The sequence below is a fragment of the Scheffersomyces stipitis genome, chromosome 5 (assembly GCF_000209165.1).
Source record: "Scheffersomyces stipitis CBS 6054 chromosome 5, complete sequence".
Taxonomy (NCBI): Eukaryota; Fungi; Ascomycota; class Pichiomycetes; order Serinales; family Debaryomycetaceae; genus Scheffersomyces; species Scheffersomyces stipitis.
The window spans coordinates 645,466-672,236 of record NC_009045.1 but is presented as its reverse complement, the minus strand read 5'-3'; the positions used below and the strand labels follow the sequence as shown (position 1 = coordinate 672,236).

At 42.5% G+C, this 26,771-nt stretch overlaps 4 protein-coding genes across 4 annotated transcripts; 3 read left to right on the top strand and 1 right to left on the bottom strand. All coding sequences in view use genetic code 12, as the record gives it.

Moving 5' to 3' along the window:
* Positions 1-240: 240 nt before the first annotated feature.
* Positions 241-1,647, top strand: PICST_59958 (predicted protein; the record flags this gene model as incomplete). The annotated part of the gene is made up of 1 exon (XM_001385095.1): positions 241-1,647. A coding segment is annotated over one exon (1,407 nt), but the record flags the coding sequence as incomplete, so codon positions are not given.
* A 127-nt stretch (positions 1,648-1,774) lies between these two features.
* Positions 1,775-2,320, top strand: PICST_46124 (predicted protein; the record flags this gene model as incomplete). Its single annotated transcript, XM_001385094.1, has 1 exon — positions 1,775-2,320. The coding sequence occupies one exon, from the start codon at positions 1,775-1,777 to the stop codon at positions 2,318-2,320; it is 546 nt and encodes a 181-aa protein (XP_001385131.1).
* A 17,264-nt stretch (positions 2,321-19,584) lies between these two features.
* On the bottom strand, positions 19,585-23,650 carry PICST_32086 (predicted protein; the record flags this gene model as incomplete). Its single annotated transcript, XM_001384756.1, has 2 exons — positions 19,585-19,607; positions 19,687-23,650. 2 exons carry the CDS (start codon positions 23,648-23,650, stop codon positions 19,585-19,587), a joined length of 3,987 nt encoding a protein of 1,328 aa, XP_001384793.2.
* Positions 23,651-25,426: 1,776 nt separating this feature from the next.
* PICST_32085 (predicted protein) lies at positions 25,427-25,903 on the top strand (the record flags this gene model as incomplete). Its single annotated transcript, XM_001385093.1, has 1 exon — positions 25,427-25,903. The coding sequence occupies one exon, from the start codon at positions 25,427-25,429 to the stop codon at positions 25,901-25,903; it is 477 nt and encodes a 158-aa protein (XP_001385130.2).
* Positions 25,904-26,771: the final 868 nt, after the last annotated feature.

Sequence of the window (26,771 nt, the reverse complement as noted above, 5' to 3'; positions counted from 1 at the left end):
AATGAAGAAATTGTCAAATTGAGCAATGAACCTCTAAAGAAAAAAGCTTCCAAGTATGCCAAATTTCAAGGTTTAAAGGTAATAGAGTCAAGGAGTGAACTTTATGACTTGGAATTCAAATCTACTCTTGATCATTCTAAGTCAAGTACGGCTGATATCGATTATAAAGGTGCCTCGGAACGCGAGTGTCTTCAAACTAGCTCATGCGAAGGCAAATCAGCATCGGAAGAAATATCTCCAAGTGATATCACAAGAGTAAAAAATCAAATATTGAGGCAATTGCAAAATCGAAACACCACCATCACTTCAGGATCTTTGCAACCTAAATTTTCTGAGGTATATCAGTTATTTGAACATACAGTTAAAGATAAGGAAGGACATTCTGCGTTATTGATAGGTCCCAGGTCCACAGGAAAGACGGGCTTGATAAAAGCCGCGTTGGAAAAATTGAACACTTTGTATCCTGATCAATTCTTAACTGTTAGAATTGACGCGCTGATTCATTCAGATGACAGAGCTGCACTAAGAGAAATTGCAAGACAGTTAGATGAATGTTTAAATGTATTGGGAATTGATGTTGAACAAGAATTGGATGATGGCAGTTTTGAGAAACGCTCTATTAATGATACCTTCGCTACATTCCTCTCAACATTGGAGAGGAACTTAAATTCAAATGAAGATGTTAGTAATAGCAATGTGTCCATAATATTTATTATAGAGGAATTTGAAAGATTTGCAAACACCAACAAGCAAACACTTCTATATAACCTTTTCGATTTAGCCCAAAACAGCATGACTGCTGTTTGCGTCGTTGGAATTTCAACTAAAATTACTGGCAGAGAGCTATTAGAGAAAAGAGTCAGTAGTAGGTTCTCACAGAGAGTGATCACAACGTCTAAACCTACCACAATACAAGAATTTTGGGACAATGCAAAGTTAGGGCTTGTTCTTGAAGAAAGTTTCATTGATACTTTGAGCAACCCCCTATATGGAAACAGATGGAATGAAGTGATATGTTCTATGAATAATTCTGAGTTCAAAAACTTCCAAAGGTTACTAATTCATAATTTCTACACAATTAGGAACTACAGTGACTTCTTCAATAATTGCATTCATGGTATAGCTAGAATTAGCTACAAATCACCTTTTCCTATCGACTCAGATTTTTCGAAGTATGGGAGATTGCAACTATCCAATGAGATTAGAGGAATCTTCATGAGCTTATCCTCAACTGAAATGCTCTTAACAATCGCGGCAGCTAGATGGATCGAGAAATATGAATTACAAGCTATTAATTTCAATCTCGCATATGCTGAATATAAGGATATGATGCTGGCTTATAATCTTGCTGTCTCTAGTGTATCGTCTGGCTTGGAATCTAAAATTACTTCAAATATAAAGATCACACAAAAGGTATTTCCTGCCCAAATATTAAGAACTAGTTGGGAGACGCTCTACAAATTAGGAATTCTTTTAGATTCAGCAGGTATTAGTACAAACAATGAAGGTCATATAATCACCAATATCAACTTGAACAAAAATTTGATTATTGAAGAAAATAAAATGGTTCAACTAGATATTACTTTAGATGAGATAGGTTCTCTAATTGATGATCAGAGTGCTTACAAAAGACTAACAGTGTTATAGGATATTTTATAGTAATGTAAATGAAAAGCTTACGTAAGCGTTGATTTTCCGCATTTCATAAACTTCACTTATCTCACAATCGTTAACTATTGCCTTCCTTTTTCATTGTCGATATTTGAGAGTAGACATGCCACAGCCCGAAAAACTTCCTGAATCAGTGACTACATTGTTGAAGTCAACTAGATTCATCCATTTGGCAACTTCTTACGAGGATATTCCCCATGTTTCGTTGATGAATTATACTTACTATCACAAAAATGAGAGTGATTACATTATTATTTCTACTCCAAAAGGCACAACGAAGTATGACAACATGGTTCATAATCCAAATGTTTCGATCTTGATTCATGATTGGATTTCAGCAAAGACAAACAGCGAAGCAAATGACTCTCCAGCTTCCAACAGAAGAAACTCCTTGTATGAATTATTGGCGAACTTCAACAAGAATGAAATTGGACGAGTTTCTGTAACCATTAGTGGACGTGCTGAAATACTCACACATGACACAGAAAAAGATGACTACCTATTCTACAAATCTTTGCACTTGAATAATTCAAAAATTGACCAAGTGCAAGCAAAAAACTATATCGAAGATGATGACAATGCTCTAATACTTGTTCAGATTCATGGTTGCAAGGTGACTGACACAGACAACAATGTTGTGGAATATTAATGTTATCAAAATGAATATCTGCATGTGTCATGCAAGTAGGTTTCGCAAAAGGACTTGTGATTCTCCCAATTGGATTTATCGAATCACATTGGACCCTTTAGATGTAGTTGGTATATCTTGTCAACTTAATGAGCCAGAACACTCCCAAATTGTTTTTGACGGGTAGCATGGAAAGTCTGGAGAATCGATAAAACTATTCGACATAAACTAAATAATCAGCATAGGCTTGAAACGAATAAAGCATAGAGTTCAGTGTAGGACTATTACAATTTTCACTCTGAGATTATTACTGTCCAGCAGAACTTAGTATCTAACTTGTACATTCTACATCTCTGGTTTAGTTAATATATTACACACCTGACGTAATCCCTACATAATTGATTAGAAGCCATCTGGAACAAGAAAGTCACATTTTGCAGAACGCATAATTCTTGGGAATTGGTAAGGTTAGAGGACACATGTGTTGAAAATTGAGGATTCACCTTATTATCGAACAGAAAGTTAAGAGACTCTTACGTTGAATATCCTTATTGAATCACAATGAATATAAACTATAGTATTTCCCAGTCTGTGTTTTGGAATAGATATCATAAATAAACAGATTCCAATATCCAGATCAACAAAAAAACGAATAGCCTCCTAAGCAAGAATATTCTATATGAGGATAACTATCTACTGTTAAACTTAGCCAAATTAAATATAACTCAGTCTTCGCTATACAATTCAATTGCATATTACAAACATTCTTTTTGCACTTTGAAATGATCAGCCATATCCAACCCTTTTTAATATTGTCCGATTAGTGTTTACCACTAGCGCTTCCTACTGAGAGAAGCTTCAGGTGTCTCGGTATTACTCAAGCTTGGAGAAGATTCCGTATTGTATATATGTATCCACTTTTGCTCATAATCATCCAACTGTTGAACAACTACAATTTCGAAGACTGATATAGAAAGCAATTGATCGGGAAGAAGAGATAAAGCATGCACGGCATCAGGGGATTTGCAATCTAAAAGGTATCGATCAGGTTTAATACATCCAATGAAACTTAACTTAAGATGATGAAAGCAGCAGAAGTGAAAGCAATGTTGCTACACTCTATAGAGAGAGCAACAGATATAAGAGTCCTGAAACATACATGGACGTAGCGGACATGGGGAAGTTGAACGAGGATACACCAACATGAAACATGACGGTGCTGAGAATTAGACATCATGTATTTGATATATCTCAAATCTTGGTAATGAAGTTCAATTACATATTCTAAATATTCTACAAAACTTTGTAGTACATCCACCTTATATATTGTCTTTCTTAGAAGTTTAGTTGAATATATCCTTTCCATATTAAGTTATATTTCACCATTTTCAACTAATGTAATCTTATTAAGGTAAGTTTTTATACATTTGCAGTAATCTGCACGTAAACAGCTAGATTACAACTATAAATTGTATTCCTCGAATTTGGAAAGGTACAGTAACCACAAATAAGAAGGGGAACACCATTAGCCATACAAATAGAACCAAAACGATGCCATATAGGCAGAAAAGGAGGTCATATTTGTAAAATCAGAAGTGGTGGGCACTGCACCACATGTGCAGCTTTTATAGCAATACTATTCTATATTCGAGAATAAGACTACTATCTTAAGCTGACACTCCGTAAACCTGTAGTAGAAAGTAATTCAGATGATAAATGTATGCTGTATGGACTAACAGACTGATGCGAAATCGTATGGGACTTTTGGAGCACCATATTGAAAGTCAATTTGGAACGACATGAGGTTCCAGATAACCCGTAACCATAGCATGACTGCTAGTCATTCTAGGTATTCGAGAACACACTCGTGTTTCTCTCAGTAAAAAGATAATACAGTAACAGAAGACTGTAGTAACTAATTGTGAAGTGCATTAGAATGACATGTTGTCACTTTTAGAACAAAAAAAGGAGACACTCTAGTTTTTCTGACAACAGGAGTTGTAGTCATATAGGAATCCATGGCAGGGTGAACAGTAAGTAACAGGAAAACACTCTGGGTCTCCCATAACAGATGTAGTTATAGAAGACTGCGACTAGTCATTGATGCTAGTCTTCAAAGGCCTAATAGTAAGTAGTCATAACAGACTGACAGTATGTAACCATTATGATTTTGCATTAAATAGTCCTTCAATACTAATAGCAAAGTCATATGGTACTAAAAATGGCAAATATTAACCCAGGATAACTAGAATCAGCCAGTGGATTGTCAATCAGTGGTTGCTTGTGACCAGAAGGAATCAGTCAAGATAGGCTATCAGTAATTAATACTTTTTGCTTTGGAAGCTTCGTATATTGAATCAGATTGTCCAAACTCTCATTTAAGATAATATATTTAAGGATAGCTATTTTTCCATATATAAGAACAAAAGTTATAGAAAATTAGAATGGAGTACGACCCCTTTAAATACTTAGAAATCCCATCATGTAACATGAAAAGAAATGGACCGGGCTGTTCTGATTTTCCGGTTTCCTAAAATACCATTGCTTCTGATCGGAGAATGTTTTCCCAATTTATGCCAAAATCTCGTTAAAATGGCTGCAAATCCTGCACTTGCAAAATTAAGCACTGGATTAGCACCGGAATATTTTGAAGATATTCAATTTTACCATCTTCAACATCCCCTTAATCCAATGGTCATTTTATAATGTTAATCCCATTCCTTGATTATTGGATTAAGTCTTGGAAGGCTACCCGTTGTAGTCCTTTTGTAAACATAACAGCAACGTTATCAGCAAATTTGGCTAAGTTTGAGAATATTGTCAATGATTTTGTCACGAATGAAATTATAGAAATATCTATATGTGTTTAGTTCCATTGTAGTGTGCAGAATGCTCACTGAGTTTGATATACGAGGTGTTATTTTTTCATAAAGACCGAAATCACAACCTTTCTTCTGTATATCCCGAATTAGGTTTTCGATCGAATAACCGTTAGACTCCAAGAATTTATTGATAGTAGAGTTCCAGATTAACGGAGCCTGTTTTAGACCATAGAGTGATTTGCTCAACTTGCAAGCCATATGAGGGAATTGTTCATCTATGAAACCTTTAGGCTGTTTAATGTAGAGTTCTGTGTCAATCTTCCCATTTAAGAAGGCCGTCGAGACGTCCATCTGATGAATCTTCATCTTATGGACAGCCGCAATGGCTAGTAGAAATACTTTCATTCCTGATCACAGGCGCAAAGGTTTCTTCATAGTCAATTCCATGTTTTTGTCTAAACCCAAGAGCGACTAGTCTGGCTTTGTAAGTTCCATCATCTTTGATGGTGTATACCCACTTCATTCCTAGGGCTCGTTTTCCTTTAGGAAGCTCAAAAATGGCTTCCTCATAGGTGCGTGGCACTTGTGGAGTCATTATGGTGACCATAAATGCACTGCTACCCATAATGAGAGGTTGGCCATGTGTTTCAGTATAGTCGGGATCGTTGGGATTGTCTGCTTCTGAAAACGATTCACTATCGGTGGTGATGTACTCAATTTGTTGTCTCTGCGGATAGCTGATCAAATTTTGATTGTCCTGTTGTCTCTGTGACCGTGTTGGAACAAGTATTGGTCTGTGTGCCCTCTTGAGTGTTTGTGGATGTGTTCCATCACGCGACGGAACCGGGGTGAGTTTATGCTTAACCCCATTCACCGGAGGAGGACGCGATACAACAAGATGAGTTAGTTTGTTGTTGGCCTCAGAATTCAGAGGGACCAAGGCACGGTCGGACAGCGATAGGATGAGTTCCTTCCCCCCTGAAGCAGGCAACTCAATGAGACGAGTAGGAGAAAGACCCGGAGGGAGGAGGAATTGCTGAGGACGAGATTGAAGTGGGGGAGAATCAGGAACCTCAATAATAGGAGAGGATTGAGGAGAGTCGGATTGAACGACCCGAGGCAGTGGTTGAGGAGGAGGTGGAGGTGTAGAGGACACCACAGTCTGCGTAGTAGGAGTAGGACGAGTAGGCGGCAGAGAATAAGTGGCGGAGGTGTCCTCCATTTCCATATTAGAAGTAGGACGAATAAGCGGAAGGGGATCCATGTCGGAGGCATCCTCCATTTCCGAGTCGTGATAAGAAGAAAGGTCATCCGAATCCATCACCACGATGTCCATATAGGTTGACGGATCTGGATATTCTTCCTGATCCAGCAGAACATCCATAGAGGAGCGTGTGGAGATCAGAGGTGACGAACGTGGATAAGTACCGTATTGGTCAGGAGCATCGAAGAATTCCTGATCAGAGACCACTTCCATGTCATAGCCATCTTCAAACATAGGCTCAGGCTCGGTATCCGTAGAGTCTATTTCCATGGGTATGGCTGATGAAGATCCAGGGATAGTGAGTGGAGCCTCAACCGCAGGATGAGGAAGACCGAGAGGAGCAGTAGGAGCAGATGGTCTATTGCGAGGAACAGGAAGAAGGGAGGGTACTGTACGAGGTGCTGGAAGAGATGGCACCTTACGAGTTGAAGGAAGGGAGGGTACCTTACGAGGAGCAGGAAGGGATGGTACCTCACGAGGAGCAGTAAGATTTGGGGCCTCACGAGGAGCAGGAGCTGTATAGGAGTCGTCGGACAGCTCGTAGGAATCAGAGGGAGGCAGATCGGACCTCTGAGCCAGAACAACGGCACGGGATGGTGCAGTTAGGGCCGCAGAAGTAGAAGGTACCAGAGTATCAGAAGGTACCGGAGCAGAAGAAGGTACCAGAGCAGAAGAAGGTACCGGAGTAGAAGCAGGCGCCGGAGTAGGAGAAGGTACCAGAATAGGAGAAGGCACCGGTGTAGGAGTCGACGGAGGCTGCGACAGAGAAGTAGTAGATGCAGCAGGAGAGACCGGTGCCGAAGCAGACGACAGAGCGGCAGATGAACCTGGCGATTGAGCAACAGTACTGCCAAATGGCGTGGATGGAGGCGAGGGAGATGGGGGCAGAGACACACGAGGACCCTGAGTGAGGCCTGGAGCAGGTGCCAGAATAGAAGGAAAACTGCCACCACCACTACCACCACCACCAATGGAGGTAGCTGACACGACAGTAGACGTCAGAGGTCTTGCAAAAGGAAAGACATTTTCCTGGAACCGAACATGAGAAGAGGTAATCACTTGTCTGGTAGCGAGATCATAAACAAGATGATCTTTCCGAAACGGATCAGATCCAAGATAAACACCCTTGATTGCACGAGCGACCAACTTCAGTTGACGGTGATTGGGTGGAACATTCACAAAGGCAGCACACCCAAACACTTTAAGTTGAGATAAGATAGGCCTCGCGCCATGCCAGAGTTCAAATGGCGAGCGATTTTGGAGAACAGGTGTTGGTAGCCGGTTTAGGAGAAATGCAGCATGTTGGAGTGCATGCGGGAAGAGCGGTGAAGGAAGAGAACACGCAGTGATCATGGTACGCGTTTTGTCAAGAACGGAGCGAATCGCTCTTTCAGCACGTCCATTTTGGTGTGAGTTACCAGGCACAGTGAGCTGGGTCTGGATACCTTCTGCCGCAAAGAATGAAGTAAGCGTCAGATTGACAAACTCACCTCCATTGTCAGAACGAAAGTTACAGACACGGTAGCCACCACGACTGGAGAAGTGGTTTGTCCATGCCTTAATAACTTTGATAATGAAGTCCGCAGCATCCGATTTCTTGAGAATAGGCCCAACAGCCTTGAAGCGAGTAAAGTCGTCAAGAAGAATACAAAAATAAAACAACGAGGAGGGACCACCGGCATGAGGACCGGATAAGTCACAGTGAAGAAGTTGCAAGGGAGCAGATGTGACTGGACCGGTGGTCGTTTTGGGAATAACCCGAGTGCTCTTGGAGCGAAGACATGCTTCACATGAAATCGAGTCGTGAACAGCCGTGCGAGGCATGTTCGGATATTTCAAGGCCAGACGAACGACAGTCGGAGAAGGGTGGCCAAGGCGAGCATGGACAAGAGCAGAGGCAGAAATAGGTGCCACACCAGGGTCCGCAGCAGGAGCAGCGACCGTAACAGGAGCGGGGGCCGAGTAGGCAGAGTGGTCAGCCCGCGAGACAGTCGAGGGGCGGACAATTTCAAGACACAGCAAGTAAAGATTTCTCAGGTCTCTGGTAGCAAGTTGGCCATACTTGGGGTGAACAATATCATCATGAGAGATAACAAGTTTGTCGCCCGTAGTAGTAACAGCCAGGATGGAAAGAAGATTCTGAGTACAGTCAGGAACGTAAAGAACATTGAACACCCGAATCTTCTGACCATGGAGATCAAACACAAGAGTACCACGACCGGCAATCGAGAGAGGCTCGTGACCGGCGTTCATGACAGAACCAGAGTGAGGAACGATGTCATGGAAGAGACTTCTATCGTTACAAATGTGGGTAGAAGCACCTGAATCAAAAATAAAGCTGGCAGAGGAAGAAGAAGCCAAGAGGGCATAGTGGGTGTAGTGAGCGAGATGAGCATAATAAGCACCGGGCTGGTCAAAACCAAAAGTCAGAGCATCATCAGCGAGAGCATAATGAGCAGCAGGCTTTGGACGAGAACCGTGCTTCCTGCGGTGCTTTCCTGGACCGCCAGGACCGAAACGAGAAGCCATACGAGGAACTTCACCCTCACGATAGGGAGCAGGGCAGTTCTTGGCCATATGACCACACCCATAGCAGTTGTAGCAGTCAAGCTGCCAAATCAGATCCGTACCTTTAGCCTTGATCAAGTTCCTGGTGACAGGACCCGAAGGTGAAGACAAGGAGGTAAGGGCATAAGCAGATTGAGACGAGGACAGGACCAGCAAGGCGGAGGACGTGGCAGGAGGAGAAAGTTCATCATGATAAGCAAAGAAATTGAGAACTGTTGAAATCCGGTATTAGATAAAGTTTGATAATGCATGAATATGCATGATCTAGAAAATATCGTAGATACCGGATATTGATAATCTAATAGATTTGGCTGCAACTCTTGTGAGAGCCAATCATATATCATAATGAGGATATGGTGGTAATAGAAAACACAATGGCAGGTATACAGAGATGATAGGAGAACCCCACACGGACATATGGAAACAGATGTGGAGAAAGGTCTCAACCCCACAGCTATGAGATGAACGTGATGCAGAGAATAGGATCCATGAGATATTGAACAAGAATCACATGGAGCATGTGAGTGTGAGACAACAACATAAATAAGGGTGGTATCCCCTTAGAGTTAGATAGACTTTCTAAATGTTTTAATAACGATAACTAGAACAACTTACAAGTTCTACCTTTACTGTTAACAATTATTACACGTAAGACACTATGAATGCTTCTGAACTTCAACAGGTTATGAGCCGTCACCTGAAGTTCAACTACTCAATCTCGTTTCCTTCAGAACAAATGTTGACTTCCATCAACGACTTTTCATTATGGAAAACCAGAATGGATCAACTTTTCGAACCAATTGGAAAAGAATTTGTGGCATATCTTTTGCCTCTGACAAATGTTGACGATGGATACACTTCTGAGGACAGATCCGCATTCAACTCCTATATTGACTTTGTTCTTTCCAAAACCTTGTCTGAGAAAGTTCGTAGTACTCTCAGTCGTGAGCCAGTCACTGGCAGAGCACGTTGGTTACGGGTTCTTGATCTTTATGGTACCATGGATCACCACGATGTTGCCCAATATGTCAAGTCGTTATTGACAGTGATTCACACTCCATCTTTGACAACTGACGTTGTTAAGCCGGTTTTTGACTCTCTTTATTCCTTGAACGAATCCTATACCTTTGATGAAATTAAGGGTCTTCACCTTCTAGTTACTCGAAGTTCCCCTAATCTCATGCAAAATTACTTCCACCTGGGCAACGAATCGTTGAAGTATGATGATGTTTTCAAATTTCTAGCAAAAGCAGAGAATTCTACCGAAACTCCTACTGCTCCATCAGTTCTTGCTGCTACCTTTTCCACTGACACCAGACGTCCTTCTGTTGATGCCAATGATCCGCTTTGGAACACTAAGTGTTACAACTGTGGTGGTCGTGGTCACAGACGTGATGTGTGTTGCTCGCCTATTCGTGTTGGTAAGTATACTGGATGGCTGACCAATACGTCCAAGAAGCGCTCCTTTAGTGACAATGAGCGCAAGAAGCAATACAAGTCAGGTGCTACTGCAAATGTTGCTGTTAACGAAAGTGCCTTCGTGCTCACTACAACCACCGGCTCCACGACATCTCATTCACCGGAGTTCATCTTTGACTCTGGTGCTTCGATTCACATTTGTCATGATCGGTCCTTGTTTTGGACTTTTAAACCGGAGTCCGGTAGTTTTGTTTCTTGTGCTGGCGGAGTTCGTCTTCCTGTCTTAGGTAGAGGGTCTATCAAGTTTAGGTCTGCTGATGAGACTATAGTCCTTCAGGAAGTATGCTATGTTCCAGAATGCACTAAAAATCTTATCTCCGTGCATGCTGCTGTTCGTGTCTCTGGTTCGCCCCTTACCACCAAAGTAGACGGAATCTATCATCCACGGATTGGTCGTTTTGGTGTCTATAGGGACGATCTTGGACTTTCCGTCCTTGATATGACACCTGTACCACCTTTAGTCTCCGCCTTATCTGTTCTTCATAACCGTCTTGGTCATCCGCATCAGGCTATTGAACAGCAAGTTCTTCGTGACAATTACTCGCTTGCTGATATTGAGAAAATTGGTGATGTAACGAAGAGTTGTGCCAGCTGTCTGGAATATAAGAAGACACGTAGTATCCCGAAGGTTTCCCATAAATCGGATACAACAACTCCTTTACAAATTCTTCACTCGGATGTCTCCGGCCCTCATAATACGCCAGGAATCTCTTCTGAAAGTTATTTCTGTGTGCTTGTGGATGATTATAGCAAGTTTAAGTGGGTGTTCCCAATCGTTAGGAAGTCGGATGTGGCCCACCAGATTATTATCCATATTCGGCTATTACACTCATTTTTCTCTACTCGTGGTGGATATCGTGTTGGTGCTCTTCGTACAGATAATGGGGGTGAATTTGTCAACCATAGTCTCAGGAGCTTCCTTGAACAGGAAGGTATAGCACATCAGCGTACGGTTGCTCACAATTCTTATCAGAATGGAACCGCAGAGCGTTCGATCCGCTCGGTAATCGATAAGGCCAGGACGCTACTTGGACATGCTTCTGTTCCTCAAGCATTCTGGCCCTACGCTGTTAAATGTGCCGCATATTTATTGAATAGGCTTCCCTCCAGGACTATTGCTGACAAGACGCTGTTCGAACTATTGCACCTCGAACCACCGTCGATTGATCATCTCCGCACGTTTGGGTGTGCTGCATTTGCTTATATTCCTGAACCTCTTCGTCCCCTGAAATTCTCACCTCGGGCCGTTAAAGGTGTGATGTTGGGCTATGATAGCAACCGCTCATCATACTTGATATATGAATTACATTCTCATAAAGTAGTTAGTTCCAATCAAGTTTCGTTTGATGAATCGATCTACCCATTTGAAAACTCACCTGATCATGCGCCAACTACGTCTGCTTCGACTATTCCTATGGGCGTGTCCGGTGTCCCTCGTTTTTCATCCGACGTTGCCACCACTTCACGAGCTGAACACATCTCGAGTGATGAACATGAAACTTCCTCGAGCGATCCCTCACGCGCACAATCACCTGATATGCACAGGGAAGATTCTCCTGCTACCCCTGTATCTATTTCGCACAATTTGCAACCATTACATTCGTCCCCTGCTGCGTCTCTTCTGTCCTATGATTCCACGGACTCTGAACTTGCACGCATGCCATCTAATCTCCTCGCATCCGATTCTACGGGGGGTGAGGTTCTCACCAAACACTCATTGACACCAGTGATAAGTCCTGACCAAAATCAGAGGACTGGAAACAAGAGAAAGAAAGTGCCATCAACGAAGATGACAAAGAAAGTGAGATATGAATACATTGAAGATGACAATGAGTTTTGGAACGAGACTTTAGAATCGAATAGCGATGATCCGAATGATGATACATATGATGAAGCTAATATTTGCATCCAAGGTCATGCTTATCAAATGTCGGTTGAATCTACAGAGAGCAAGAAAGTACCAAACACATACGAAGAAGCCATTAATTCTCCAGATTCTGAGAAATGGATTGAAGCCATGAATACCGAAATGGCTGCTCATTCTGAAAATGACACATGGACATTAGTAGATCTTCCGGACAAGAAAACGAAAGTCCTTGGAGTAAGATGGGTGTACACCATCAAGGATGGAGGAAAATACAAAGCTAGGCTTGTGGTACGAGGATTCCAACAAAGATATGGAGTTGATTACAAAGAGACGTTTGCTCCAGTAATTAGAAGTGAGAGTGTCAAGTTGTTACTTGCACTTGCGGCCATGTATGGAAAGAAGGTACACCAGATGGATGTGTCGACAGCATTTTTGAATGGTAAGATTGATCTTAAGATCTACATGAAGCAACCATCTGGGTACCAGGATTGTAGTGCCTTTGAGAAGGTGTGTCAGCTTAATAAGTCCTTGTACGGATTGAAACAGGCTCCATTGATATGGAATGAAACAATGAATAGTTTCCTTGAGAAGATCGGTTTTAAAAGGTCTTTGTCAGAGTATGGACTATACACGAGAAGAAGTGTGATCATTGGACTTTATGTCGATGATTTATTGATTGCTGGAGACAATCAGAATGAGATAAAAGAAATCAAGGGACAGTTGAGTGCCCAGTTCAAGATGAAAGATCTTGGAATAGCTAGGAAGTTCCTAGGCATTAATATCACTCAAGGGAGTGATGGAATAAAAGCAGACTTAGGGGATTATATTGATAAGATCCTAGAAGAGTTCGGAATGGAGAACTGTAACCCAGTATCAACACCAGGTTTGCCTGGATTGAAACTTGAAAATAACGAGACTGCGTTATTGGAGAATCCTACCTTATACCGATCAATAGTTGGAAAGTTGCTATATGCTAGCAACACGGTAAGAGGAGACATAAGTTTTATTACAGGAGTTCTCAGTAGATACTTTAAAGAGCCAAGAGAGGCACATCTTACAGCAGCGAAGCATGTTCTTCGATATCTCAAGGGAACCAGGTCTCTTGGGCAACGTTACTCAAAGACTGGACAACTTGAAGTATTTGTAGACGCAGATTGGGGATCTTCAACAGACAATAGGAAATCCATCACGGGCTATGCAGTGAAGTTCGGAGGAGGATTGATTTCTTGGAAATCGAAGAAGCAAGCTATAGTCGCAACTTCTACCACTGAAGCCGAATATATCGCACTAGCAGAAGCCGTGAAAGAAGTGCTTTGGTTGAGAACCCTATTTGGTGAACTACAGATACCACTAACATTACCTATAGGAATTCATGAGGATAATGTATCCTGTATAAAACTAAGTGAACATCCAACCGTTCATCTGAGGACTAAGCATATCGACATAAGATACCATTTCATCCGTGAAAGGATAAAAGAGGAGACCATAAAATTAATACCTGTCAAATCTGAATTCAATATAGCCGACATATTCACAAAGGCGCTAGCAAAACCGCAACACATAAAATTAAGAGCGTTAGCAGGGATTTCGTGAAGAGACTATTAGATTAAGGGAGGCTGTTGAAATCCGGTATTAGATAAAGTTTGATAATGCATGAATATGCATGATCTAGAAAATATCGTAGATACCGGATATTGATAATCTAATAGATTTGGCTGCAACTCTTGTGAGAGCCAATCATATATCATAATGAGGATATGGTGGTAATAGAAAACACAATGGCAGGTATACAGAGATGATAGGAGAACCCCACACGGACATATGGAAACAGATGTGGAGAAAGGTCTCAACCCCACAGCTATGAGATGAACGTGATGCAGAGAATAGGATCCATGAGATATTGAACAAGAATCACATGGAGCATGTGAGTGTGAGACAACAACATAAATAAGGGTGGTATCCCCTTAGAGTTAGATAGACTTTCTAAATGTTTTAATAACGATAACGAGAACAACTTACAAGTTCTACCTTTACTGTTAACAATTATTACACGTAAGACACTATGAATGCTTCTGAACTTCAACAGCTTATTGACAAGACGGTGTCTAAAGAGATTGTTGATTCTCTTCTTGCCGAGAATCTTTCTGGTCAGGCTCTTTGGGAGGCTATCCACGTCAATTATTCGGTTATGACGTACTCTGAGAAGGTCGAGTACGTTACTGGTTTGGTCGCTAAGATTAGTGACACGTCGGTCAGTACTACTGTTCAGTTATCGGCTGCCAAGCTGCTTTCTACCTACTTTGCTGAGCATTTTGAAATGTGAATTGTTGATATGATGGACTCTAGTTTATGTAGACCTCTTGATTGCCTATCCATGTTGTAATTTGTCTGTCTTCTTCTTTATCTTGATACAACTGTTTAAACAAGGCGCGCAACTTGTCTATATGGATACAGCGTATCCTACAGTCGTTCAATATGTTATTCTCTGCATCTCTAGAATAACCTCCATCAAATGAATCGTAAATTGATTAATTATAAACGTATAAACTTTTTCAAGACTTTGAGGATTTCAGCTTTCTTTTATACCTCAGAGTTGCCTGCACATCAGTGCGGCTTAATTTGCAACCTGTGCGTTTCTGAATAATGCTTCTAATCTGAAATATTATTTCTTGCATTCGTAGTTTCTTGCACGCTCAGTTTCTTGTTATATAACTAAACTTCAATCTATTGGATTACTCTAGATTTCCAATCTCAACATAACTTGCCAACAATGGATCTGTAAATTGTAGGATTGGCAAGAATCTTGGTTTCATCTTTATCTAACTGAGCATTTGGAATTGCTGCAGTTCCAACTGGGTTGCAATCTTGCATTGAGAATTCCTCCAAGATTTTGTCAATGTAGTCTCCCAAATGGGCTCTAATACCTTTTTCTGATTGCTGTATGTTTATTCCAAGGAATTTCTGTGCAATGCCGAGCTCTTTCATTCTTTCTTCTCCACTCGTGGTGGATACCGTGTCGGTAGTATTCGTACCATTCTTGATAAAGCCCGAACTCTTCTGACTCATGGTTCGGTGCCTGCTGTGTTCTTGCCGTATGCTGTCGTCTGTGCTATTCTTATGACTCGGATATTTCTCCTGAGGCGGATGATGAAATGTCTGCACATGAAATGAACCAGACGTGGGTTCTTGCAGACAAGCCAAATAATAAAACAAAGTGTTAGGTGTGAGATGGGTGTATACCATCAAGGATGATGGTCGATACAAAGCAAGATTAGTCGCAAGAGGTTTTCAACAGAGATATGGTGTTGATTACGGAGAAACCTTTGCTCCAGTAATCAGAAGTGAGAGTGTAAAGGTGCTACTCTCCGTATCTGCTGTGTATGGGATGAAAGTTCATCAGATGGATGTAACGACAGCATTCCTAAATGGAAAAATCGATTTACCAATATTCATGAATCAACCAGATGGATTCAAGCATACAAATGAACTTGGGAAAGTATGCAAACTCAACAAGTCACTCTATGGTCTAAAGCAAGCTCCGATAGGGGGAGATAAGAATATGAATAAGGGGGAAGATAAGGGGTTCTGAACAATATAAATATGGTAGGATATTCTCCAATATCAGAAGAATAATCAGAACTTGAAATTGAACTTCATTATCAAGAGTTAACTATATCTTTATTAATATACAATGTCTAATTTTCAACAGGTTATGAGCCCTGACCAGAAAGATTCTCGGCAAGAAGAGAATCAACAATCTCTAGCCCGCCTCCAATTTCATTACGGATAAGTTCTATTCCGTTGAGGCGGGTCTGATAAGGGGTTACTCCTATTCTCAGAGATAGGACCAGTGGAATTTCCTTATTTGTAAATTTGCAGCCAGTACTGCACATAGTTATCTGATTGTTAGATTACAATTATAGTTTCAATTCTCTGAATTTCAACAGTTTCGACAGCTTTCCAAGTTTCGACACCCAGAGAGTAGTGCGTGAACAATGACTGAACGTCAGGCTTCATACACTTGAGAATAAGCTCACGGAGCTTGTGGCTCAACGCCTGCTGGTCCGTAAAGGTGATGGAAAGTTCTTTCTCTGAAAGATAAGCAGCAATCTCTGTAGCCAAGACACAGCTACTGAACATACCAGTCATCCAGTCTTTCCATTCCAGAAAGTTCTCACGGCCTCTGAGAAGAAGAGTATCAATGACCATGAGGCCGGAATTTAATTGGCTCATAACCTGTTGAACTGTTTGCTTTGGAAGCTCAGTAGATTGAATCGGATTGTTCATAATGTAGGACAGTATATTGATTAACTTATTTAAGATAGATAATTTCCATATAGAAGAAGAAAAGTTATAGAAAGTTAGAAAGGAGAAGGGGGAGTAAGACCCCCTTATATAGATGCCAAATACAATCACAGGCTGACCCCTCATCAGGATGAAATGAAACGACATGACCAGAATTTCAGGTTAGTCGGACATAATTGATTCTCATTGGTAGATGTTATCTTATCACATTACTGTGCACAATTATGTCTGAATGGCTGCAAATCCTGCATTCATAAAGTTTACGCATTGGATTAAAAATAGAATATAGAATATGCTTTTAGGTTTGATATCAGCATATTCAACATAAATAAGGGTGGTATCCTCTCAGAGTTAGATAGACTTTCTTAATGTTTTAATAACGATAACGAGAACAACTTACAAGTTCTACCTTTACTGTTAACAATTATTACACGTAAGACACTATGAATGCTTCTGAACTTCAACATGTACTTCCCCTGTTCTCAAGTGTACCAATTGTCTTGGTAATGGCCACAAGGCCACTAGCTGTCCTTCTCCTGTTCGTACTGGACATTTCCTGTCGTCCCGTACCTCTCTGTCTCCTCGTGTTCATTCTTTTTCTACTGCCGCTGGTGATGCCTTTGCATCCACCCCATCCACCCAGGCGTATTCCCTCAATGTATCCCCTTCTATGTTATTGGCCTCCACTGATTTCCTTATTGATTCTGGTGCTTCGTATCATATCTGTAATGATCCTACCTTGTTTTGGGACTTCAAGCCCACTGTTTCGTCGAAAGCTGGTTCTATTTTTGGCGCTAATGGCGCCCCTCTCCCTGTTTGTGGTTCTGGTACTGTCAAGTTTCTTGCCGGTAAAACTCCTGTTGAACTTCATGATGTCTACTACGTCCCTGGATGTGCCAGGAACCTCGTTTCCCTTGCTGTTGCTGCTGCTCGTAGCAAATCTAATTTCAACTTTCTGCCAACTGCCGTCTCTCATCCTGTGTTAGGACTTGTTGGCTCTGTTCTTCCTGACTCCAACCTTTACAAGTTTACGCTTTCACTGTTGAACTGTTTGCTTTGGAAGCTCAGTAGATTGAATCGGATTATTCATAATGTAGGACAGTATATTGATTAACTTATTTAAGATAGATAATTTCCATATAGAAGAAGAAAAGTTATAGAAAGTTAGAAAGGAGAAGGGGGAGTAAGACCCCCTTATATAGATGCCAAATACAATCACAGGCTGACCCCTCATCAGGAGGAAATGAAACGACATGACCAGAATTTCAGGTTAGTCGGACATAATTGATTCTCATTGGTAGATGTTATCTTATCACATTACTGTGCACAATTATGTCTGAATGGCTGCAAATCCTGCATTCATAAAGTTTACGCATTGGATTAAAAATAGAATATAGAATATGCTTTTAGGTTTGATATCAGCATATTCAACATATTCAACATCCCCCCTTAATCCAATGGTCATTTTATTGGGTTAGTTGCATTCCTGATAGTTGGATTAAGTGTTGGAAGGTTCCTGGAGTTAGTCCTTTTGTAAACATATCTGCAACGTTGTCGGCAGATTTGATTTGGCGAAGTTTGACAATATTGTCTATGATTTTGTCACGGATAAAGTGATAGCGAATATCTATGTGTTTCGTACGTTCGTGGTGTACAGGATGTTCGCTGAGTTTGATACACGAGGTGTTATCTTCCCAAATCATTATTGGTAGTGATATTGGGATTCGAAGTTCTCTGAAGAATGTTATTAGCCAGATAACTTCTTTTATAACGGTTGCGAGGGCCATGTACTCAGCTTCAGTGGTTGACAATGCTGTGGTGGTTTGTTTCTTGGATTTCCAAGAGATTAGGCTTCCCCCATACTTGATGGCATACCCACTGATTGATTTCCTGTCACTGCTATCACTTCCCCAGTCTGAGTCAACAAACACTTGTAGATCGTTTATGTTTGTGTAGTGCTGACCGAGTTTCTGTGTTCCTTTTAGATAGCGGAGAACATGTTTGGCGGCAGTTAGAGTTACCTCTGTTGGTTCGTTGAAGTACCGACTTAACATTCCAACAATATAAGCAATATCACCTCGTATGGTATTGCTAGCATAAAGAAGCTTTCCTACTATGCTTCTGTAAATTGTTGCATCGCAGGGTTTGGATTTCTGGTTTAGATGCTGTCCCTGAATAATAGGACTTTTCACGCTGTTGAGCTCTTCAAGATTTAGTTCCTCCAACGTTTTCTTGATGTAGTCAGAAAGATTTGCTGTGATCCCTTCAGGGCCCTGTTCTATGTTGATTCCTAGGAATTTGCGTGCCAATCCAAGATCCTTCATCTTGAACTTGTTCAGGAGAAGTTTCTTGGCCTCGTAGATTTCATTTTCTCGAGGACTCGCAATAAGTAGGTCATCAACGTAAAGGCCAAGAATCACATTATTTCTTCTGTAGATCCCGAACTCGGATTTTGATCGAATAAAGCCGTTATTCTCCAAGAATTTATTAATAGTCGAGTTCCAGATCAATGGAGCTTGTTTTAGACCGTAGAGTGATTTGTTCAACTTACAAACCATATGTGGATATTGTTCATCCATGAAACCTTTAGGCTGCTTAATGTAGAGTTCTGTGTCAATCTTCCCATTTAGGAAGGCCGTCGAGACGTCCATCTGATGAATCTTCATCTTATGTACAGCCGCTATGGCTAGTAGAAGTTTGATACTTTCACTCCTGATCACAGGCGCAAAGGTTTCTTCATAGTCAATTCCATGTTTTTGTCTAAAACCTAGAGCAACTAGTCTGGCTTTGTAAGTTCCATCATCTTTGATGGTATATACCCACTTCATTCCTAGGGCTCGTTTTCCCTTAGGAAGCTCAGCAAGAGTCCACGTGGAGTTTTCCATTTGAGCACCAAATTCCTTGTTCATAGCTTCAATCCATCGTTCTCGTTGAGGACTGTTAGTGGCTTCCTCATAGGTGCGTGGCACTTGTGGAGTCATTATGGTGACCATAAATGCACTGCTACCCATAATGAGAGGTTGGCCATGTGTTTCAGTATAGTCGAGATCGTTGGGATTGTCTGCTTCTGAAAACGATTCACTATCGGTGGTGATGTACTCAATTTGTTGTCTCTGTGGATAGTTGATCAAATTTTGATTGTCCTGTTGTCTCTGTGACCGTGTTGGAACAAGTATTGGTCTGTGTGCCCGCTTGAGTGTTTGTGGATGTGTTCCATCACGCGACGGAACCGGGGTGAGTTTATGCTTAACCCCATTCACCGGAGGAGGACGCGATACAACAAGATGAGTTAGTTTGTTGTTGGCCTCAGAATTCAGAGGGACCAAGGCACGGTCAGTCAGCGATAGGATGAGTTCCATCCCCCCTGAAGCAGGCAACTCAATGAGACGAGTAGGAGAAAGACCCGGAGGGAGGAGGAATTGCTGAGGACGAGATTGAAGTGGGGGAGAATCAGGAACCTCAATAATAGGAGAGGATTGTGGAGAGTCGGATTGAACGACCCGAGGCAGTGGTTGAGGAGGAGGTGGAGGAGTGGAGGACACCACAGTCTGCGTAGTAGGAGTATGACGAGTGAGCGGCAGAGGATAAGTGACGGAGGTGTCCTCCATTTCCATATTAGAAGTAGGACGAATAAGCGGAAGGGGATCCATGTCGGAGGCATCCTCCATTTCCGAGTCATGATAAGAAGAAAGGTCATCCGAATCCATCACCACGATGTCCATATAGGTGGACGGATCTGGATATTCTTCCTGATCCAGCAGAACATCCATAGAGGAGCGCGTGGAGATCAAAGGTGACGAACGGGGATGAGTACCGTATTGCTCAGGAGCATCGAAGAATTCCTGATCAGAGACCACTTCCATGTCATAGCCATCTTCAGACATAGGTTCAGGCTCAGTATCCGTAGAGTCTATTTCCATGGGTATGGCTGATGAAGATCCAGGGATAGGGGATGGAGCCTCAACCGCAGGATGAGGAAGACCGAGAGGAGCAGTAGGAGCAGATGGTCTATTGCGAGGAACAGGAAGAAGGGAGGGTACTGTACGAGGTGCTGGAAGTGAAGGTACCGTACGAGTAGAAGGAAGAGATGGCACCTTACGAGTTGAAGGAAGGGAGGGTACCTTACGAGGAGCAGGAAGGGATGGTACCGTACGAGGAGCAGTAAGAGTTGGTACCTCACGAGAAGCAGGAGCTGTATAGGAGTCGTCAGACAGCTCGTAGGAGTCAGAGGGAGGCAGATCGGACCTCTGAGCCAGAACAACGGCACGGGATGGTGCAGTTAGGGCCGCAGAAGTAGAAGGTACCAGAGTATCAGAAGGTACCAGAGTAGCAGAAGGTACCGGAGCAGAAGAAGGTACCGGAGCAGAAGAAGGTACCGGAGCAGAAGAAGGTACCGGAGTAGAAGCAGGCGCCGGAGTAGGAGTCGACGGAGGCTGCGACAGAGGAGTAGTAGATGCAGCAGGAGAGACCGGTGCCGAAGCAGACGACAGAGCTGCAGATGAACCTGGCGATTGAGAAACAGTACTGCCAGATGGCGTGGATGGAGGCGAGGGAGATGGGGCCAGAGACACACGAGGACCCTGAGTGAGGCCTGGAGCAGGTGCCAGAATAGAAGGAAAACTGCCACCACCACTACCACCACCACCAATGGAGGTAGCCGACACGACAGTAGACGTCAGAGGTCTTGCAAAAGGAAAGACATTTTCCTGGAACCGAACATGAGAAGAGGTAATCACTTGTCTGGTAGCGAGATCATAAACAAGATGAGCTTTCCGAAACGGATCAGATCCAAGATAAACACCCTTGATTGCACGAGCGACCAACTTCAGTTGACGGTGATTGGGTGGAACATTCACAAAGGCAGCACACCCAAACACTTTAAGTTGAGATAAGATAGGCCTCGCGCCATGCCAGAGTTCAAATGGCGAGCGATTTTGGAGAACAGGTGTTGGTAGCCTGTTTAGGAGAAATGCAGCATGTTGGAGTGCATGCGGGAAGAGGGGCGAAGGAAGAGAGCTCGCAGTGATCATGGTACGCGTTTTGTCAAGAACGGAGCGAATCGCTCTTTCAGCACGTCCATTTTGGTGTGAGTTACCAGGCACAGTGAGCTGGGTCTGGATCCCTTCTGCCGCAAAGAATGAAGTAAGCGTCAGATTAACAAACTCACCTCCATTGTCAGAACGAAAGTTACAGACACGGTAGCCACCACGACTGGAGAAGTGGTTTGTCCATGCCTTAATAACTTTGATAATGAAGTCCGCAGCATCCGATTTCTTGAGAAGAGGCCCAACAGCCTTGAAGCGAGTAAAGTCGTCAAGAAGAATACAAAAATAAAACAACGAGGAGGGACCACCGGCATGAGGACCGGACAAATCACAGTGAAGAAGTTGCAAGGGAGCAGATGTGACTGGGCCGGTGGTCGTTTTGGGAATAACCCGAGTGCTCTTGGAGCTAAGACATGCTTCACATGAAATCGAGTCGTGAACAGCCGTGCGAGGCATGTTCGGATATTTCAAGGCCAGACGAACGACAGTCGGGGAAGGGTGGCCAAGGCGAGCATGGACAAGAGCAGAGGCAGAAATAGGTGCCACACCAGCGTCCGCAGCAGGAGCAGCGACCGTAACAGGAGCGGGGGCCGAGTAGGCAGAGTGGTTAACCCGCGAGACAGTCGAGGGGCGGACAATTTCGAGACACAGCAAGTAAAGATTTCTCAGGTCTCTGGTAGCAAGTTGGCCATATTTAGGGTGAACAATATCATCATGAGAGATAACAAGCTTGTCGCCCGTAGTAGTAACAGCCAGGATGGAAAGAAGATTCTGAGTACAGTCAGGAACGTAAAGAACATTGAACACCCGAATCTTCTGACCATGGAGATCAAACACAAGAGTACCACGACCGGCAATCGAGAGAGGCTCGTGACCGGCGTTCATGACAGAACCAGAGTGAGGAACGATGTCATGGAAGAGACTTCTATCGTTACAAATGTGGGTAGAAGCACCTGAATCAAAAATAAAGCTGGCAGAGGAAGAAGAAGCCAAGAGGGCATAGTGGGTGTAGTGAGCGAGATGAGCATAATAAGCACCGGGCTGGTCAAAACCAAAAGTCAGAGCATCATCAGCGAGAGCATAATGAGCAGCAGGCTTTGGACGAGAGCCGTGCCTCCTGCGGTGCTTTCCTGGACCGCCAGGACCGAAGCGAGAAGCCATACGAGGAACTTCACCCTCACGATAAGGAGCAGGGCAGTTCTTGGCCATGTGACCACACCCATAGCAGTTGTAGCAATCAAGCTGCCAAATCAGATCCGTACCTTTAGCCTTGATCAAGTTCCTGGTGACAGGACCAGAAGGAGAAGACAAGGACGTAAGGGCATAAGCAGATTGAGACGAGGACAGGACAAGCAAGGCGGAGGACGTGGCAGGTGGAGTAAGCTCATCATGATAAGCAAAGAAATTGAGAACTTCGTCCGCAGTCACGGTGGGAGTCAGGCGAACTTGAGAAAAGAATAGATCTCTAACCTTGGAGTTCCCCGTACCATAAAGGAAGAGGAGCGCTTTCATGGAGTCGTTATCGTACTTAGTCATAAACGCAGTCAACTTTTCAGCAATCAAGAACCCAGCTTCAGTCGTAATGGTCGGATCAGCAAGGCCACCAAATAAGTACTTGAGATAACCGACCGCATCCCTAGAGCTGGCGATCGCATACTTGGTTTCGACAGCTTTCCAAGTTTCGACTCCCAGAGAGTAGTGCGTGAACAATGACTGAACGTCAGGCTTCATACACTTGAGAATAAGCTCACGGAGCTTGTGGCTCAACGCCTGCTGGTCCGTAAAGGTGATGGAAAGTTCTTTCTCTGAAAGATAAGCAGCAATCTCTGTAGCCAAGACACAGCTACTGAACATACCAGTCATCCAGTCTTTCCATTCCAGAAAGTTCTCACGGCCTCTGAGAAGAAGAGTATCAATGACCATGAGGCCAGAATTTAATTGGCTCATAACCTGTTGAACTGTTTGCTTTGGAAGCTCAGTAGATTGAATCGGATTATTCATAATGTAGGACAGTATATTGATTAACTTATTTAAGATAGATAATTTCCATATAGAAGAAGAAAAGTTATAGAAAGTTAGAAAGGAGAAGGGGGAGTAAGACCCCCTTATATAGATGCCAAATACAATCACAGGCTGACCCCTCATCAGGAGGAAATGAAACGACATGACCAGAATTTCAGGTTAGTCGGACATAATTGATTCTCATTGGTAGATGTTATCTTATCACATTACTGTGCACAATTATGTCTGAATGGCTGCAAATCCTGCATTCATAAAGTTTACGCATTGGATTAAAAATAGAATATAGAATATGCTTTTAGGTTTGATATCAGCATATTCAACATATTCAACATTCACTTGTTCGTCCTCCTGCTCCTGTTCATGCTTTATCTGTACTTCATGATCGCCTAGGTCACCCTCATGCCGCATTGGAAAAGACGATCATCTCTCAATATGATCTAGCTTCTTATCTGCCTGCAGCATGTGAAAGTTGCAGTGTCGCAAAGCGCACTCGTCATGTTCCTAAGTCTTCCATCGCTACGGTCACCACCGCTCCCTTACAGTTACTTCACTCTGATGTTTCAGGTCCTCACTTCCCGAAATCCTCCTACCCTCCTGAGAAGTACTTTCTTATCATTGTTGATGACTTCACCAAGTTCAAATGGGTAATCCCCATTGCACAGAAGTCCGAAGTCTCCGCTCAATTGATTCGACACATCAAGCTCTTTCATTGTTTCTTCTCCACTCGTGGTGGATATCGTGTCGGTGGTATTCGTACTGATAATGGGGGTGAGTATGTCAACTCCACGTTGACCAAATTCCTTCAGGACGAAGGGATTTCTCATCAGAGAACGGTGCCTTATAATTCTCATCAGAATGGCACCGCTGAACGTGCTATTCGTACCATTCTTGATAAAGCCCGCACCCTTCTGACTCATGGTTCGGTGCCTGCTGTGTTCTTGCCGTATGCTGTCGTCTGTGCTGTTGAAATCCGGTATTAGATAAAGTTTGATAATGCATGAATATGCCTGATCTAGAAAATATCGTAGATACCGGATATTGATAATCTAATAGATTTGGCTGCAACTCTTGTGAGAGCAAATCATATATCATAATAAGGATATGGTGGTAATAGAAAACACAATGGCAGGTACACAGAGATGATAGGAGAACCCCACACGGACATATGGAAACAGATGTGGAGAAAGGTCTCAACCCCACAGCTATGAGATGAACGTGATGCAGAGAATAGGATCCATGAGATATTGAACAAGAATCACATGGAGCATGTGAGTGTGAGACAACAACATAAATAAGGGTGGTATCCCCTTAGAGTTAGATAGACTTTCTAAATGTTTTAATAACGATAACAAGAACAACTTACAAGTTCTACCTTTACTGTTAACAATTATTACACGTAAGACACTATGAATGCTTCTGAACTTCAACATGTGCTGCCTATCTTATTAATCGTCAACCCCTGCTACAAGCACCGTTCGTGTCTCCGTATGAGCGTTGGTTCCAGATCCGCCCCGTTATTGCGCACCTCCGTCCTTATGGATGTGCTGCTTATGCCCATATCCCTGAATCTCACCGTCCACTGAAGTTTTCTGAAAGGGCCATCACTGGGGTGATGTTAGGTTACGATGGATCTCGCCGTGCTTATCTCATCTATGAAATGCACTCTCGCAAAGTTGTTTGTTCTAATGCTGTAACGTTCAACGAACTGTTGTTCCCCTTTGCTTCTCTACCGTGTCTACCTTGTCTACCGTGTCTATGCCTATCCTGTCTACCGTGTCTATGCCTATCCTGTCTACCGTGTCTACCTTGTCTACCGTGTCTATGCCTATCCTGTCTACCGTGTCTATGCCTATCCTGTCTACCGTGTCTATGCCTATCCTGTCTACCGTGTCTATGCCTATCCTGTCTATCTCTGTGTCCTTTCCTGGGGGTGTGTCTGCCCCACCTATTCGTGTTCGTTCTATGTTGCTGCCTGTTTCTGATCTTCTGTCTGATGATGTGGCCATGGCCAATGACGCTGCCATGGCTGATGACGATACCATTGTTGATAACGGTACGGTAATTGATGACGTTGTCCTGCCTGTTGCTAGTAAGCTGGCTGATGATGGTGCCCTGGCTGATGATTCTGTTGAATATGTGGAATGTGCTGCTATTAAAACTAAAGGCATATTCTATATTCTAATTATAATCCAATGCGTAAAGTTTATGAATGCAGGATTTGCAGCCATTTAGACATAATTGTGCCTCACATTAACATCTTCCAATAAGATACATTTATGATCAATCAAATTGAAATTGCTCATATCGCTCATTGTCAGACTGTGACTGTATTTGGGATCTATTTAAGGAGGTCTTCTCCCCTTCTCTTTCCTAATCTTCTACAACTTTTCTTCTTATATATGGAAAATTACTATACTAAATAAGTTTCTAATACGTTATCTTAACTACGAGTTTAGACAATCCTATGCAACTGCTGAGCTTCCGAAGCAAACTGTTCAACATCCAAAGAGAACAGTTCAACACACGGAGCACACTCTCGTGTTGTAGCTAGGAAAGCTGTTCAAGAAAAATTTGCGATCACCTGTCCCAGAGATGCTGATGAATACTTCGAATACTTGCAGTCCTGTATTCGTGATCCTTGTTGAACATGCTGATATCAAATCTAAAAGCATATTCTATATTCTATTTTTAATCCAATGCGTGAACTTTACAAGTGCAGGATTTGCAGCCATTTAGACATAATTGTGCCACACATAAAGATGATAAGATATCATCTACCAATAAGAAACGATTATGTTTAATTAATCTAAAATTGCTAATCTTGCCTCATTTCATCCTAATGTGGCGTCAGCCTATAGTAGGATTGGAATCTATTTAAGGGGGTCTTTAAGACCCCCCCTTCTCCTTTCTAACTGTCTATAACTTTTCTTCTTCTATATGGAAATTATCTATCTTAAATAAGTTAATCAATATACTGTCCTACATTATGAATAATCCGATTCAATCTACTGAGCTTCCAAAGCAAACAGTTCAACAATCCTGCTGCTACTCATGAAAAGCTCTTATGGCTGTCGAGAAGCTTGATTCGTTTCATCAGTAC